This window comes from Pteropus vampyrus, unplaced genomic scaffold (genome assembly GCF_000151845.1).
Source record: "Pteropus vampyrus isolate Shadow unplaced genomic scaffold, Pvam_2.0 Scaffold193, whole genome shotgun sequence".
In the NCBI taxonomy this organism is placed as follows: Eukaryota; Metazoa; Chordata; class Mammalia; order Chiroptera; family Pteropodidae; genus Pteropus; species Pteropus vampyrus.
Genome location: NW_011888974.1, coordinates 1640990 through 1659362, shown reverse-complemented (window position 1 = coordinate 1659362; position 18373 = coordinate 1640990). Strand labels below are relative to the sequence as shown.

General features: G+C 41.9%; 1 protein-coding gene and 1 non-coding gene across 2 annotated transcripts; both read left to right on the top strand.

The window, feature by feature from the left end:
• Positions 1 to 5585: 5585 nt before the first annotated feature.
• CCL26 (C-C motif chemokine ligand 26) lies at positions 5586 to 7694 on the top strand. The gene is made up of 3 exons (XM_011371537.2): positions 5586 to 5735; positions 5825 to 5939; positions 7459 to 7694. Exons 1-3 carry the CDS (start codon positions 5663 to 5665, stop codon positions 7547 to 7549), a joined length of 279 nt encoding a protein of 92 aa, XP_011369839.1. The 5' UTR covers positions 5586 to 5662; the 3' UTR covers positions 7550 to 7694.
• A 10354-nt stretch (positions 7695 to 18048) lies between these two features.
• LOC111746557 lies at positions 18049 to 18167 on the top strand. The gene has a single exon (XR_002783172.1). It is a non-coding gene; the product is annotated as a 5S ribosomal RNA (ribosomal RNA).
• Positions 18168 to 18373: the final 206 nt, after the last annotated feature.

Here is an 18373-nt window from a genome sequence, read left to right as displayed (position 1 = left end):
CTCGTCCATGTCTAGAGATCTCCAGCAGGATTGAGCTCCAGGTGTTCATAGTGTGTTAAACTGCTTGATAGGACACCTTTTTTTATTGGCTGCCTTGCCTTCTCTCACTTCTCTGCTGATATTTTCTTCTACCTCCTCCCAAATATATTGTTTGCACTCCAATCCATGTCTCAGTATATCTGCTTCCGGGAAAGCTCAACTCTGGATACCAGGGAGGACGGGAGAAGCTCACTCACCAGAGTGTAAGTTTGTATTAGACAGCTAGGGCTGCCGTAACCAAGTACCACAGACTGGGTGGCTTAAACAACAGAAATGTATTTTCTTGCAGTTCTTTAAGTCCAAGATCAAGATGCCCACATGGTTGGTTTCTCCTGAGTCCTCTCTCTTTGCCTTAAAAATGCCTGCCTTCTCTCTGTGTCCCCACATGGCCTTTTATCTGTACATGTACATCTCTGCTGTCTCTTCCTCTTCTTATAAGGTCACCAGTCCTATTGGGTCACAGCCCACTCCTAACCTTAATTACCTCTTTAAAGACCCTATTTCCAAATACAGTCACATCAGGGGTTAGGGCTTCAACATATGAATTTTGGGGGAACACAATTCGACCCATATGAGGGGAATGGGGGTGGGGAGAAGCAACTCAGCTAAGGAAGGTGGGCCTAGAAAGGCAAGCAGGCTGTCTGAGCCCAGTGCCCCTGACAACAGAAGACCAGCAGGTCCAATTATGGAAGAGTGTCCATAGCAGTGAAAAATATAAATGACAATCCAGATTTTGGAGATCATATGGGACATAGGGTTCTGATAGTTCCACAAATACGTGGTAGGAGTCTAGCCAGCAGGCTGGAGGGTAGGGGTCAGGGGCTTCAACCATAGAGAAGGGGCTGGTGGGAACAGAGCAGGATCCAAGGCCACTAGTCTAGGGCAGGTATTAAGGACACGCTCCAGGCACTGACCAGAGGGGCCTGGTGCACAAGAACCAAGAAGGAGGAGTTTTAGTAGAAGCCTATTTATAGACATGCTCCTTGGCTGAAGGGACCCAAATACCTCATAAATGCAATAATTACTAACCATAAAAGGGGACAGTTGATAAACTGAACTACATTAAAATTTGGAACTTATATTCATTAGAAGATACTGGTAAGAGAGTGGAAAAGCAATCTGCAGAGTGGGAGAAGATTTTGTAATAGATCTGAGGTGAGTCATAAATAATCATGTTCACCTGGAACCTCAGAACATGACCTTATCTGGAAATAAGGCTTTTGAAGATATAATTATTTAAGCTAAGAAGAGGTCTTACCCCCATGCTCCTGGGACTATGGCAGTAAAGGCTGACTCTGGACAGCCTGGAAGCTGGTAGGAGCTCTGCCAGGTTGGGAAGAGATGGGGTTTGGAAGGAGGGAGCAGGAAATGCAAACCAGATGTGGGCTGACATGATAGCCAGCCAGAGCTTTTCCTTGAAATGAGAAATTTTCTGAATACAAAGGAGGGAGGAGGAAGAAAGGGAAATGGGAAGGTTATGGCTCCTAGAAAATATTTACTTAACTGCAGAGTTATTTGTTTTGTTTTATTCGCCAGATCGCTTCCTTCTCCTTCACTAATTTATTGAGATACAATATGCAAAATGTATGCAATTCCTAAGAGTATAGCTCAGTGAGTTTTCGGGAGGGTAAATGGGTGCACCAGCACTTATATCAAGGAATAAGGTCCCCGGAGTTCCCCTTTGGGCCTCTTTTCTAGTTGCTATCCCCAAAGGATAACCACTGTTTTGACTTTCATCATTATAGGTCAGTTTCGCTCATTTGTTACTTTATACTTGTGGCAACCTACAATATTTCTCTGACTTCTTTTCCACAGTATTAGATCAAGAAATACATCTACATGGTTATGTGTAATTATAGTTCATTCTCATTGTTGTATGGTATTGTACTATGTTAATAAGCCACAATTTATTTTCCATTCTGCTGTTGATGGATATTGGGTAGTTTCCAGTTTGGGGCTATTACAGACAATGGCTTTTGGTAAACATATGTATACATCTCTGTTAGGTATATACCTAGGAGTGGAATTGCTGGATTATGAAGTATGCATATGTTCAGCTTTAGTAAATATTGTCAATATTTTTCCACTCCTGCCGTCAGTATATGAACTTCCAGTGTACTATGTCCTCACTTACATTTGGTACTTTTCATCTTCCTCATTTTAGCCATTCTGGTGGGTGAGGGAGTAGTATTGCATTGTGGTTTAAGTTTGCATTCCTCTGATGACTAATAGAAGCAAGCCACTTTTCATGCATCATTTGTGTTTCCTCTTTCGTAAACTTTAAGCCATTTTACTATTGTGTTGTCTTTTTCTTGTTATAATGTTCTTTATATATTCAGAATTTTAGCTCTTTTACAGATACCTGTTGTATTAGTTTCTTAGAACTTAACACATTGCCACAAACGGGTGGTTTAAAACAACAGAAATTTATTCTGTCCTGGTTCTGGAGGCTAGAAGTCTGAAATCAAGGTGTTAGCAGGGCTGTGCTCCCTGTAAAGGCCTTAGGGAAGAACCCTCCCTTGCCTCTTTCTACCTTCTGGTGGGTCCCACAGCCACCTTTGGTGCTCCTTAGCCTATATGTAGATGCTTCATTCCAATCTCTGCTTCCGTCCTTGTGTGAGCTTCTTCCCTGTCTCTCTGTCTCTTCACATCGCCTTCTTATAAGGACACTAGTCATTGGATTTAGAGTTAAAAGGGGAAAAACTTTTCTGTTTTCCGTCTACTTACTACAACACTCTGTTCTCAATACTTTACTTCCTACACTAGATAAGGGAGGATTTTCCTCACATCAAGCAATTATCACACTCCAGCTAACTATCCTACAATTTATCTCAGTTCCAGACACTATCTCAGACACTGTCTGCCTGGAGATAATGTCTGATTCCACAGACTAAGGGCTCAGTCCCACAAGACTGCCCCCACTTCAGATGCCAATTGCAAGCCCAGATTGTCACCTGCGCTTCTGACCAAACTGCTATAGATCTGAGGTTCCCATGATCCTCTCCTCAGGATCAATAATTTGCTGGATCACAGAACTCAGGAAAACTAATTACTTACTAGGTTACCAGTTTATTACGAAGGGTACGACACAGGAACAAATAAAAGAGACGCACAGGGCAGAATTGGGGAGAGATGCCAAGCTTTCATGCCTTCTCTGGGAATACCGCCCTCCCAACACCTCCACGCATTCACCAGCCCAGAAGTTCTCCGAACTCTGTTCTTTGGGGATTTTTATGGGGGCTTCATTATATAGGCAGGATTGATTAGATCATTGGCCATTGGGGAATAATTCAACCTCCCACCCCTCTTCCCTCCCTGGAGATGGGGGGGTGGGGATGGAAAGCTCCAACCTTCTAATCGCAAGATTCCCCTGGCAACCAGCTCTCATTCTGTGGTTGCCTAGAGGCTTTCCAAAATTTGCATGATTAATACAAACAGGTGTGGTTGAAAGGGGCTTGTTATGTTTAACAAGATACTCCTCTAGCCTTTATTGCTTTGGAGCTATTTCAAGAAATGAGGATAAAGGACCAAAGATTATAACAAAAGATGCTCCCATTGCTCTTACCACTCAGAAAATTACAAGGGTTAGGAGCTGTGTGCCAGGGCATGTAGACTAAATATATATTTCTTATAAGTTACAATATCAAAAGATCACATCCTAATCCAATATGACCTCCTCTTAATTACAGCAAAATCCCTATTTTCCAAAGGTCAGAATCTGAAGTTCTGGGTTGTTGTGAATTGGGAGTGGGGCACAGTGGGGGGATACTATTCAACCCAGTACAGATGTGTTGCAAAAATCTCCCAACCTGCAGATTGCCTTTCATTTGTCTTCTAATGAATAAATTTCCAGTGTTTAATATTGTCCTATTTATCAACTATTTACCAAACCCTTATAGTTAGTGTTTATGTATCCCACTTATGAAACATTTAGGTCCCCAGTAGCTGTTCATTAAAGTCAAAACCGGTGTGTCAAGGTGGCCGGTAGGATGGTGTGGAGCAAATTAAAGGCGTAGGAGAGTTTAGCCTCAAGAAGAGAACATTCGAGGGCAAACATAATGGCTGTAGCAGGTGCTGTTGGAGCTCCACCCATATCCTCTCATCATTCCCTTCTGAGAGCCAAAGACTGCTCATTGAAGACACCATGGACTCAGCCTGAGGGCCTTTTCCCTGATCACGGAGAGGGCTGAGCCTGCTCAGAGGACAAGCCAGGAGTGTGGGACACAGCTCTCAACCAATGCCACGCAGAGAACTGGGGAGGTTAATGTTCCAGTTTCCTCACCTTACGGGCGGGCCGACTCAGGTTGGTTCTGCACTGGCTCCCAGAATCCCACAGTGGAACCAAGCTTTAGCTGCTGGTGGCAGTAACCTGCTCAATAACCCTCCTTGTATTGGCACCTGCCCTTCCCCTTCTCACTTGCCCCCTCCTCTGCTGGCGTCTTCCGGAATCACCTCCCTCATGAATTGCTTGCATCGGAATCCTTGTCTCAGAGCCTGTTCTAGGGAAACCGAACTTAAACAACAGTCTTTAACCCCGCCCAAACCTCAATTTCCTCATCTCCCACAAAAAGAGAAGAGAAATTAGACATTTTTGCATAAAACTGGGTCTGTAAGTAGAAGCAATGAGAGCATAGATTTTAGCCAAATTTAAAAAAGAACTTAGAAGAATTTTGTTGCACGTAGTCAGAGCTGTCTTAGGTTGAGACAAGTTCAACGGTGAGTTCTCTGTCACTCAGAATAGTACTGGTGGCCTTTTCTCTTTTTTTAACTTAAATTCAAATTTCTAAAGCCCAGGGTCATATCAGAGGGTGGGAATGACAGCAAAGTCATGAAACACAGATCTGAAAGCCCCACCTATCCCTTTTTAAGACTCTCCTGGCAGAAGTCACTGTCTCTTTCTAGAATTCACTTTTCCAGTTCCAATTCTGACTAAAATACAGATTCCTGAGTTTCTCTCCCAACTCCTCCGCCCCCCCCTCCCCCTAGGGAGGTGCAGAGCAGGCACAGGGAATAGGTATATCTTTTAGACTCCAGGCGACTGAGCTCTTCTATCAGGCTTGGGATCCTCTAAGCTCTGAGTGCCCACAGGCAGCTTTAATGCCACCTGTGGGTTGATGTGTGACACTAAGAACATAGGGGGAAATACCTGGAGCCTCTTTCTTGAATGTCCAGTGTCATGGACTGCTTAACATGCACGTCCTGAGACTGTCCAGAGATATACAATATTAGAAAGAGATAAGCAATATTTCGAAAGCAATAAAAGCTTTGGCCAAGAGCGAGAAATTTATCTGAAACAACTAATTGTGTTATAAGGGCTTTAGGACAGTTCGCTGGAATTATTATTTCATTTCCTCCGTGTTTGCTTTTCAACCAAGACAGTGTTGAAATAACACCAGGCACAGGCTCTCAATAGTGTGCTGGCTCCTCCCTTGCCCCCAGATGATTTTTTCTCACTTTCCAGGCTCCTCAAGGTATTGTGTTACTTCTCCACAGCAGTGTCAAAGTTCTCAACCACAAAATTATCTGGAATTATCTTCAGGAACCACTCAGCTCCATAAAAGGAGGTCTGGTTAGGACAGAAGGAATTGGGGAGGAGGCTGTGAAGGGCTCAGCTTGTAGCACCATGAAGAGTTTTCCCATGGCTCCCCCTCTTCTTCTGGTTTTCATCCTGAGTATCCACCTCGAAGCTGCCACACGTATGTAGCTGCCCCTACTCCCTTCCTGGGATCATTGGGAGTGGAAGCAAAGGAATGTCTCCAAGCTCCTTCCTCTCTCTGTTTTTCAGGTGGCAGTAATGTGGCCAAGTTCTGCTGCTCACAGTTCAGCCACAGGACTCTTCCCTGGCAGTGGGTGCAAACCTATGAATTCACCAGGAACAGCTGCTCCCAGCAGGCTGTGATGTGAGTCTTTATCATTTGGGCATTTAGGGTCCCTACCAGCTGTGTAATTGTGTGGATGCTGGGCAGGCGCCCACAGAGCCAGGATAAGCCTCAGGATGGGAATATGGTAACTTGAGTTGTCACCCTACCTCTGCCACTAACAAGTATGATTTTGAACTTTGGTTTTCTAACTTCCATACTATGTGCCAGGCACACGCCAGGCACTGTGCTAAGTGCTGAGTATAAAAGAGAAAACAAGATGGCCCTTATAGACCTTACATCAAGCATAAGAAATGGGACATTAAAAGACATTTGCACAAAATAATCGCAATTGTGATGGGTGCTTGAAGGGGACAGCAAGAGAGAGACGAGGAGGGAGCTTGCCACTGTAAGGGAGGCAAAGCTTTATCTCTACCCTCTTAGGCTGGGCGTGAGAATTAAATTAACACAGACAGATGAACAAGAGAAAAGCACGCAGATTTTTACACGTACATGAGAGCCCTCATAGGAAAATAAAGACCGAAAAAAAAGGGCAAAACTTAAATGTATTTATACTAGGTCGAACGAAGAAAGGCAATTGTAGAAAAATAACTAAAAAGTATAGTGGGTTGCTAAAGGACGAAACGAGTTATTTTAGCAAGATCTGTTTCTACAAACTTCTCTTGGCCTTGACTCCCTATCTTTGGTAATAAAAATGCTTCTTTCCTCCTGGCAGAGGGAGGGCCCTTTTTTACCAGAAAGTTTCATCTCCTGCTTCCAGGAAGAAAGGGGGAGGTCAGAGAGCCCTTCTTGCACCTGATTTTTTTTCAAATTTAATTTTATTATTAGTTTCAAGTATACAGTTTTTTATATAGTTTATAAAACGATCCCCCTCATTGCTCTTTCTCTCCTCTGGCTCTCCACCTAGTCATTACATTAATGCTTCCTGCATTTCCTATGCCATGCTCCCCATCCTGGTGACCATCTATCAACTACTAATTTGTACTTCTTTAACCCTTCACCCCATTCTCCCAACCCTCCAACCCAACCTCCCCTCTCACAGCAGGAATCAGAAATTCTACATTAGGAATGCAGGAATTGTGGCAAACGAACCATGATAACGTGGTTAAGAATTAAGTGGCATAATACCTATGATGTTCCTTTTTTGGGGGTGATACAAATGTTCTAAAATCGATAGTGGTGATGGTTGCATCGTCTATGGATATACTCAAAACTGAATTATAATTATACACTTTAAATGGGTGAATCGTAGGGTGTGTGAATTATATCTCAACAAAACTGTTAAGAGGTGAGGTACAGACTGGAGCTGTTGGACAGTGTTTACTGGGGGAGGTGGGGCCAGAAGCGTGGTTTCCAGCAGAAAGCGGGGTATTGGTGAAGAGGGAGGTCAAGGACCAGAAGACGGAGCAGGGACAGTGTGACAGGGGTGCAGCCCAAGTCGAGTCAGGTGAGAAGTTGAGTCAGGTGGCTGACCCTCCTTTTCCATCACTTTCCAGAAGGCAAAGGCTCAGTATTGACTGTCAGCGTCTCTTTTCCACAGATTCACTACTAAAAGGGGTCGGAAAGTCTGTGCCCAGCCGAAGGCAAAATGGGTGCAAAGCTACATTTCTTTACTGAGAGCTCGGCAATGATTGTGACTGCTGAATTTGCAGCCCAAGAACACCTGGACTCTGCTCTTGGTCCTGCTGTCCTTGGTGGAGCCTGGACAGAAGGCTTCATGGGCTAGGTAGGGAGGAGACGGTATTTTCCTCCAGAGTTTTCTTTAATAAATGTTTCTTTTAAATAAAAATTTGACTTGATCACAAACATTCTTATTCAATAAACCTGAGTTTTCTTCAAAGAAACTGAGGGCTCCCTCGGCCTCCATCACAGCTAATCGTAGTGGGGCAGGGGCAGTGACGGTGAATCTGAAGGCAATTTTATATTCTGCAAATGATGGCCTAAAAAAAAATGCAAAGTTCTTTTTATTCGTACTACATAAAAATAATTTGAGTGCTTACATAATATATCTTGAGCGGTTATCTAATAATTAAATGGATAACTAGTGGTTATCTAATCACTAGTAAGACATGAAATAGTGTCTCATTGTGGTTTTGATTTGCATATTCCTTATGGCTAATGATGTTGAGCTTTTTTCATGTATATCTTCTTTGGAGAAACGTCTACTCAAATTTTTTGACCTTTATCTTTTCATTGTTGAGTTGTAAGAGGTCTTTATATGTTCTGGACACTAGACTCTTATTAAATATATGACTTGTAACTATTTTCTCCCATTCTATGGGTTGTCTTTTCACTTTCTTGATAATACTCATTTAATGCACATAATTTGTTAACTTTTATGAAGTCCAATTTATTTTTTCTTTGGTTGCTGTGCTTTTAGCTTCATATCGAAAAAACCATTGCCTAGTCCAAGGCCATGAAGATTTATGCTTATATTTTCCTCTAAGAGGTTGATAGTTTTAGCTCTTACATTTAGGTATTTGATCCCTTTTAAGATAATGTTTATATATGCTATGAAGTGGGTGCAATTGATTTCTGTATGTTGATCTTGTTTTCTGAGACCTTATTGAACTTGGTAGACTCTGGGATTTCCTAAGCAGACAGTTGTGTCGACTGCAAACAGGAGCCATTTTTTTCTTCCTTTTTGATCTTTATGCCTTTTATTTCTGTCTTTTGCTTTCTTGCACTAGCTAGAATTTCAAGTACTATGTTGAGTAACATCCTTGCTTTGTTCCCAATCTCAGGGAGAACGCAGTCTTTCACCATTAAGTGTAATGTTAGTTGTAGTTGTTTGGGGAGCTTTAGAGGTTTGTTTTTTTTGGAGGGGAGTACTTCTAAAAAGTTAAGTTAAGGAAATTCCCCTCTACTCCTATTTATGAGAGTTTTTATCATGAATGGGTTTTCAGTTTTGTGAAATGCTTTTCTGCATCAATATGGTTATGTGATTTTTCTTTTTTAGTCTGTTAATATGGTGTATTACACTGATTTTCAAATATTGAGCCAGTCTTGCATCCTTGGAATAAACCTTACATGTCATAATGTATAATTCTCTTTATGTATTGCTGAATTCGATTTGCAAGATTTTGTTAAAGATTTCTGCACCTATATTCATGAGAGATATATATGGGTCTGCAGTGTTTTCTCTCTCTCTCTCGCACGCACACACACACACACACACACACACACACACACACACTTTGATACTGTCTTTGATTTTGGTATCAGGGTAATTTTAAAGAAAATTAATTGGGAAGTGCTCCCTCCAATTCTACTTTTTGTAAGAGATTGTATAGAATTGATACTAAGTCCTCTTTAAATGTTGGTAAAATTTTCTATTGAGAACATCTGGGCCTGGAGATTCCCTTTCTGAGAGTTTTAAATTTCCTTAATAGTTATCTGGCTATTCAAATTATCTTTGTTACATTGGGTGAGTTGTGATAAGGGAATTGGCTTACTTTATATGAGTTGTTGAGTTCATGTGTGTAGATGAGTTCCAGGTGTTCCTTTACGTCCCTTTTGAAGTCTCAAGGTCTGTAGTAGTGTCTCGTGTTTCATTCCTGATTTTTGTAATTTGTGTCTTCTCTCTCTTTTCCTTTGTCATTCTTGCTAAAAGTTTGTCAATCATATTGACCTTTTCAAAGAATTAGCTTTTGATTTTGTTGATTTTCTCTACTGTTTATCTCTTTTCAAATTTCATTGATTTCTGGTCCTTATAATTATTTCCCTTTTGCTTGTTTTGGGCTTGTTCTGCTTTTATTTTCCTAAATCTTGAGACAGAAGCTTAGTTTATTGATTTGAGACTTTCTTTTTTCTAACGTAAGTATTTAGTACTATAAGTACCCTCTTAGCACTGCTTTAGCTCTGTCTCACACCTGTTGTCATTTCATTTTCATTCAATTCAATGTATTTTTGAAATTTTTCTCGAGGCTTCTTTGACCCATGGATTATTTTAAGTCTGTTTGGAGATTGTTATTGATTTCTAGTTTTATTCCGGTGTGGTCTAACAGCACACTCTAAGATTTCAATTCTTTTCAATTTGAGCTTTTGTTTCATGGCCAAAACTATATGGTGTTCCTTGGTATACGCACTTAAAAAGAATGTGTCTTCTGCTGCTGTTGGGTGGAGTGTTCTACATATTTGATCCTGCTGGGCGATGGCGTCGTTGAGTTCCTCCATTTCTTCGTTGATTTTCTGTATAGTTCTACCAGGTGAGAGAACGGTGTTGAGATCTCCCAGTATAATTGTGGATTTGTCTGTTTCTCCTTTCATTTCTATCAGTTTTGCTTCACATGTTTTGCAGCTCTGCTGTTTGGAGCATACACATTTAGGATTGCTATGTCTTCTTGGTGGATTAACCCCTTCGTCATTATGTAATCTCTCTCTGTGTCCCTGGTAATTTTCTTTACTCTGAAGTCTATTTCATCTGATAACAATATATCCCCTCTTGCTTTCTTTTGATTAATATTTACATACTATATCTTTTTCCATCCTTTTACTTTTAACTTATCTATATCGTTACATTTGAAATGAGTTTCTTATAGGCAGACAGCATATGATTTGGTCATTAAAAAAATCTATTGCACCAATCTCTGTCTTTTAACTGGTATATTTAATCCATTTATAGTAGGGAGAGATACCTTAATACTGCTGGGTAGGGGTGAGAGTCCTGGCTCCCTGCCTTAAAAGAATGGCTAAAGGAAGTTCTTTAAACAGAAAGGAAATTATAAAAGAAGGAATCTTAGAAATTTGTAACCAATAGTAGATGGGAAATGCAGCATGCCTCTAGGCTGGGCTGGGTCTTCGAAATGAGGGCAGAGATTAGGATACATGTATTTCTGTGTCACTGCATAGCAATATGTACCTAGCTAAATTAAGAATGGCTGGGAGATCCCATAGCCACAAGAGAGAATGTGGAGAATATGATAGTTTACAAGACACTAATTGCAAATAATGGCTACCAAGGAAGCACTTATTGCTTGAAGTCCAATCTTCTTAACTTAGCATCCCAGGTCTTCCATGATGTTTTAGATTGAGTTCCCCCTGAGGGAACAGGCCTTGAGATAAGAATTTGAGTGTATGTAACATGTGTTGGAAATGATCTCAGGAGACATCAGTGGGAAATGTGGAAGTGAGACAGAGAAGGGAAGACAGCCGATACAGGTGTGTTATCAGGTGAGTTACCACAGTGGGCATATGAGCTTAATCTTGTTGGGCCCTCTGGGAAATAATAGTCAAACATAAGCCTAAGAGTAAACAGGACCCAAGGGACGAGGGAGCAGCAGTATTTATATACCAGTCCCAATCTCAGTCAGTCATGGGCTGACAGCTGCTCACCAAGGGAGGAGTACACTTCCTACCTGCTGTGTATGAGGGCAGAGTGGGTCACCAAAGAGAGCCCCCAAAGAGATGAAGATACTATGGCAGGCTGGGACACAATGGTTAAGTCCCGAGGGTATGAGTGGGGCACTCACAGCATCTGCTTCACTGAACCAGGCCCCAGCCTACTTTTCTAGCCTATCGCCCACCACTCACCCAACCAAACCCCTGGGCCATGCTATGCTTTTCTGAATAATATGAGACAACCCGTAGCTTTGTGGTTATTTCCTTCCATCTCCTCAATGCTGTTTCTTCTGCTGGAACATCCCCTCTTTATTCCCAGTCTCTCCCTGCCAAGATACTATTTGCCAAACTAAACCCAAATGGCAAAATGCCTGTCCTATTTGATGAGAATGTTGATGTTATGTATTCCATGGGTCTCAGTGATTTCCTCTACTCTCCCAAACAGCAGCAACCCCCTCCTGCCTCTGAAGAACTCTGGCATATTTTGTTCTCCCTCTATGGTACTTGCTTACAATTGTAATATGTTTATTGATGCTCTTAGCTCTCTTCTGACTGCAAGTTCCTTGAGTCTAAATATCTTTACATAAATGAAGGACTCAGCAAACATTTGTGAACTATGCCTCCATAGACAAATCTTGCCAGATACTCTTTGCCCAGGCTCAACTCAGAGCCAGAGTGGTTTACATACAGGAAGAGGGCAAGGCATGTAAACCTGCAAGACCAAACCCAGTGTTGATGGGTCTACCATCGAGACAGACTTTTGTCTGTAGTTTCACAGATACACCAGCAGATGGCAATAGTCTCCTGTTATTTTTTAAGAACTCCTCTTAACTTCTCCCCTAACTGTCCCATTTACAGAGAAGTCCATTCCAGGAGTCTTTATCTACCTGAGATCCAGAGCGACCTGCAGGCACTGCAAGAGGAGGGCATGGGAGAGATATGAGAAAAAGAAGAGTTAGCTCAATCTTCAAAGGGAAGGGGAGCAATGAAATACACACAAAGCAATTAAGACTCCCTATAAGATAAGGGAGCTGTGTGTGTTTGAGAGAAGATACCATCTGCTTGGGCCTCAGTTTCTTCATTCATAAAACAAAAAGGTTCCAACAGATGTTCAGGGTTCCTCAGAACTCTTGAATTTCCTCAATGCACAAAAGCATACTCGTGAGTAATCTAAAAAAAAAAAAAGATTGTAGACAAAAATGGGGTTCTATGGAAAGTAACCTCACAGTGTGATCTGGTCATAAATGCCCAACTGCGCAGGTCTTGGCAGGTAATCATGCCCTAAACATATAACTTCTTAGTAAAAGGTTTGTCTTTCCCGTAAGCAAACCCTTCCTTTGTTCTTGTGCATCTAGGCTAACACACTTTTGAAATGCCAGAAGTATGAAGTGGGTATTAACTCTCGAGAGAGTAACTATTCTCCCACCTTCATATTATCTTTCTTGTTTCTTATTTAATTTTAAATGCATAAAAGAAACTGCAAAACTGTTATTCTCTGGAACATTTGAGATCTTGCTCCCTGGCATATGTCACCTGTTGACTCAAATAAACTCTTATAAAAATTCTCTGCAGGTTTGGACGTATCTTACTTGGACAAGATCAGTATTTGCAGATTTAGCTGTGTGAGGCTTTGTGAAGGAGGCCAGGGCTGGGTCCAAAAAGGTGGGCAGGGTTTGGTAAGGGAGAGGCAATTGCACTAATGAACACCTTCATCCAAGTGCCTGGTTCATTTCTTTCTTCTTTCATCCATTAAACAACTATTCATTTTCATCTACTCTGTGCTAGCACTCTGCTAGGTGCTGGGGAAGGGGTATAAAAGTAGCAAAGACTCTCCCTACTTCCTAGGAGTTCATAGTAAAAGAAGAGCTGACATGTCAACAAGTAGTTACAGTGCAATTTGTACAGTGCAATGGGATAAGGATAGTCAAAATAACTAACATTTATATATAGTCATGCACTACATAAATGCCTTTCAGTTAACAACTGACCACCTCGTATAAGATTGTAGTCCTGTAAGGTTATAATTGAACTGAGAAATTCTTATCGCCTAGTAACATTGTAGCCATGGTAACATTATATTGCAATACATTACACAGATACCATTGTGTTACTGATACAGGACAGGGCAAATTTCCCCAAGTGATGGGGAGACCAAGCCCTGCACCAAGAGAAGAGGGTCTTTTGGTGGAGAGTGTAGAAAGAATTCAACACACATGCCAAAGTTAGAGTCAAAAGGAAAGTGTGTTAGAAAAGGGGTAACACTCTACAGAGTGTGGTCTCCTCTTAGAGGCAGAGAGTGAGAGGGACAGCGAGGAACGTGGAGAGGCAGTGAGTAGGGGCAGTGGGAGGGACAGAGTAAAGGCACTGAGAGGGATGCTGAGTGTTCAGGGAATTCAGTTAATATGTCATTCTTTAGTTCTCATTTCCTTTGATATGGACATACCGTGAGGAAGGGGAAGAGTAAGTAGGGCTAAAGGTCCCCTGGCTGGCGCTTCCCAGCCTTTAATCCATAGGTTCCCCATGGTTTTAGCCATAGAGAATGACTCTTGGTTCCTGTTTCCCCTTCACAGGTGTGGGGAATGGGTCGTTAACAATCTCAGCAGAAATCTTCCTTTGTTCTGAAGGTGTCCTCCCCGCCTGGCTGCAGGGATTGATCAGCATATTGCAGTCTCTGATTGTGGCTTGATTAACATTTTAATTATCTTGCCTCCTCCCTACATTATCACAATTGCCTATAGTAGTCAGTAAGGTAACATACTGTACAAGTTAGTAGTCTAGGAGCTGTAAGGAAACAGAATTTGTCACCCAAAATATGTCTCTTTGGCATAAGAATTATTTTAGTCCAATTAATTTTAAGAAACAGCAGACAGGGGAGAAACTTTGGAAACCAAGTAGAAGTCACCCTTTGTAAAATACACACATTTGTAAGGAAAATATGCATTTGTAAGGGTGTCTCCTTGGTCTTACCAGGAAGAGAGGCAAGACCTTTGCTCTAGAAACTCTTACCAATGCTGAAGGCAAAGACTTAAATCTGCATAACAATTTGACTGACCCTTGTTTCCTGTGTTTTTCCTGTAACCTCTCTTAACTGACTCCCTCAACATCTTTTCTTTTCAGCTGAAGATGTTTAAGGTGAGGGCTTCCACCATTTTGGTGAGTTCCTGAGTTTCCCTGGGTCTCTCCTATGTATACAGGAGGCATTGAAGAGAAAATCTGAGGAATTTACATTAAAAGGCTAATCAGCTCTTTGTTCTGCTTCTGTAAATATGCTTGCTCTATGCAAGAGCTCATGAAAGAGCTCACTTGCACTTTGCTCGACTTGTAAATGTGACTGTTTGTACCCATAGCAGCCCCCTCCCGCCCCCCGCCCCCTTGTAGCAAGCACCTGTACCTTGGCAGATCCCACTTCCTATAACAATTTGTGTTCACTGGTTACCCTTAGCAACTCCCGCCCTTCTCCAATGTTACTACTTGCAATCTGCATAACGACTTCCTCAGTTTGTAGCGGTCCAGTTCAAACTGACCAATCAGCTTGTGTAAAATTCTTGTATATAAGGAATGTTACCACTAAGCACACTGCCCAGATCTTCAGAGTACTAGCTCCTCTGGGACCGCACGTAATAAATCTGAATTCTCCTTCTCTCCAAGTTACTGCTTGGTTTTTTGTTGGATTGGTTTTGTGATTTTTACACAACAGTATACACATATTCATCTTTTATTACAGTAATGTGTCAGCTAGAAACCCAGAAGGGTAAAGGGAAAATTATTTTTACTCCCCTACAGAGCAATAGGCTATACCAATAGCTGAGGTGTGTAGTAGGTTATACCATCTAGGTTTGTCTAAGTGCACATTCTATAATGTTCACATGACGACAAAATTAGCCTAACGACATATTTCTCAGAATGTATCTCTGAGGTTAAGTAGCACGTGACTGTTGCCTTATCTCTTATAAAACACATCTAGAGTATTCCTTAACCCTGTGAGGTGAGGAAGACAGAATGATTCCCATTTTCAAGGAAATATAACTGAACAGAAAGAGAATTTATCCTTCCAGGCACACTGCAGAGCCAAACACTGAACACTGAGAATTACATTGGAGAAATTAGAGTCACTTTATCACTAGTGCCACACAAGGAAAATGGGAAGCTATTGCTCAAAATCTGAGCTCCCCATTGCCTTAGATCATAGGGTTTTAAGGAGTTAGGGGGAACAGGAATGCAGAAGCACTGGCAGGGCAAGTTTTAATCGGAGGGCCTTGGATCTTGTCCCAATCTTTTGGTTCCATGGGGAGGAGTGCGACTGGTTCCGGGTGCAGCTGGAGGACAGGGGTGGGACATGTGCAGTGCTGTCTCTGTAAGATAACTGAAGGACTATATTGGTGACCTATTCTCTTTAAGGGAGCAGAACCAATTTTAAGCTGATCGATGTGATTTGTGTGCTGTTTCAGAAAACAGAGGTAGAGAGATGAAGTAGTGGCTCTGAGGCCACACTTCTGTGAGTGGTGGACCACAGGCTATCACTAGTTTCTCCTAATCCACATCCTGTGGTTTTGTCCACTTCCTCATGCTGCATACAACATGACCTCCATTGGGGAGTTACGAAACTGAAAATCTCGGCCTTCGGACCAGAACATCAGAAAAATCCTCCCTTACTCCTTACTAATTAGGAAACAAACAAATTTCTTGGTCCCTTGAGGCAAATCCTGGGCTACTTGTAATATGAAACAGAGGCATGAGAACTATGCAAATTGAGTAAATATTAAACCAGGTTGTATTCAGGGCCTGCTTCATGCCGCTAGATGCGTGAACCTGGCTGATCAGCACAGGCCAGACAGGGAACCTACGGGAGGAAACCTGCAGATTACTAAGGACTGCTTCCCCAGCCTTTAACGCTGCATACCCACACCATGAAAGGGAAACAGATATAAACCCAATTCCTCCAACACTTGGGGTCTCATTCTCTGGCTTTGAGAGAAGACCACATCTCTGTCTGCAGAGCATTATTCCTTCTCCAATAAATTTTCCTTTTGTCCCTAGTTCTAGTTTGTGCTTGAATTCTTTCCTGCATGGAGTCAAAGACCCTCTCCCTTGGTGGGTGTAGGGCTTGAGTCCCCACTCACTCAGGGAGATTTGCCCCATCCTGCATTACTGGGAAAGCATGTGCTCCCAAAGTGACTGCCAGGGGCCAGCATCCTTGCTCTGTCCTACAATTATAGGCTCTCCAGGGCCTCTCAGATTTGTCCCAGGCTGAAGAAACTCTCATGAGACACATACTTCTCTCTGCTGAGTCTCTGACATTAGCAGTGAGTCACTCACTCTCCAGTTCCATTTGGTCAAAAAAGGAGCCACATACACATGTAGGACCCTGGATATCCACATGGTTGATGTCCCCAAGGACACTTCTAGAAGGGCTTCTCAGGGCCCCTTCAACACTGGACTTTTGAGTCTCAAAAGCTCCAGTTTTTGTCCTGTTTTGAGCTCAGTTACTCCTGGTTTCTTTGATTTACAATAATCCCACTGACATTTACATAATTTAAAAAGTGATAAAGGACTCTCATGTCCCATAATTTTTTCCTCATTCTTTACAACTCCATTAGAAAATTGTTTTTCTCTAATTTAGAGATAAAAATTTAAGGCTCCAAAAATTTATAACTAGTTCAAGTGGCAAAACTTGAATTCAATAAATACTTGGTTTGTTCATTCAGTAAACATTTATTACAAACCATGCGATGGTCAGATACTATTTGAGAATACAAATCTCAACAAAAATCATGGTCTCTCACTTTGTACCTCTCACATTCTAGCAATAAATACAGACACAGTTCTGACGCAATGAGGTAAATGTTATAGTAGGATGTTGGGGAAGGAAAAGACAGTGATTGAGTAACTTCTATGTGTTAGATCTTGCATAAAGAGCTTTCTTTACAGCTTCCTTTGAGATCAGTTAGTATAAGTTAAATTATGCTGCAGAACAAATAAGCCCAAATCTAAGTTTATGTCCCACTCATACTGCACATCTAACATGGCAGGCGGGAAGCTTCGTTCACTCAGGTACTCACTTCCTTTTCACCCCACAGGGGTTCAACTGAGCGCTTTTTCCTCTTTGTGGAAAAAACAACTTGCCTCTATTTGCATATTCATTTCAATATTACTGATCTTTAAAAGTGTCTGTTTTTCAGATTCACTTTTGAACCAGTTGTAACTCTGCCTGGTTTCCTCATTTTGAGTAAAATAAAACCTTAAATATGTGTTCACTTTTATATCTGTATGCGAATCATGATTTTGCCTTTTTCTGAAAAATGTCTTTCAACAACACACTTTAGAGATGAGGAAAGAGATTCTGAGAGGTTAAGAAACTTGCCCAGTCACCCAGCTAATGAGTGGCAGAGGTGGGAATTCTAATGCCTTCCATTCCACATCCTCAGAGGCAGAGGATAGTGTTCATTCACTACTAAGGTCCAAGAAGGCTGGGTGTTTAAGCTAGGTTTTGGCAAATGAGTGGCACTTCTGCAAGGAGAGAAGGACAGAGGCAGGAGCACAAGCAGAAGTATCAGTAGCCAGGAAAGACAAGTGCATTTGGAGAACCAGAAGGAGCATCACAGGAGAAAGTTTGGAGGGAGCTAAAAGTGAGGGCTGGAACTGCGAAATCCTCATATGCTAGACTTAGTATGACTGGATTCAGTTACATGAGCAACAGGAAGCCCTTTGTGGATAGTAAGCAGAAAAGGAAATCATGTCTGACACTCCTATGGAGAACAGGCTGGGGGACATGATCATAAGCAGGGAAATAGTCTACGGCCATGCCACCCTGAACATGCCCGATCTCGTCTGATCTCAGAAGCTAAGCAGGGTCGGGCCTAGTTAGTACTTGGGTGGGAGACTACCTAGGAATACTGGGTGCTGTAGGCTTTGAAGAAGAAAGAGAAGGAGAAGAAGAAGAGATGTACCCGTGTTCATAGCAGCACTATTCACAACAGCTAGAAGATTGACACAACCCAAATGTCCCCAGACATGATCTATCTACACAATAGAATATTATTCAGCCTCAGTGCTGACATATGCTACAACACAGGTGAACTCTGAGAATACTATGCTAAGCGAAAGAAGCCAGACAA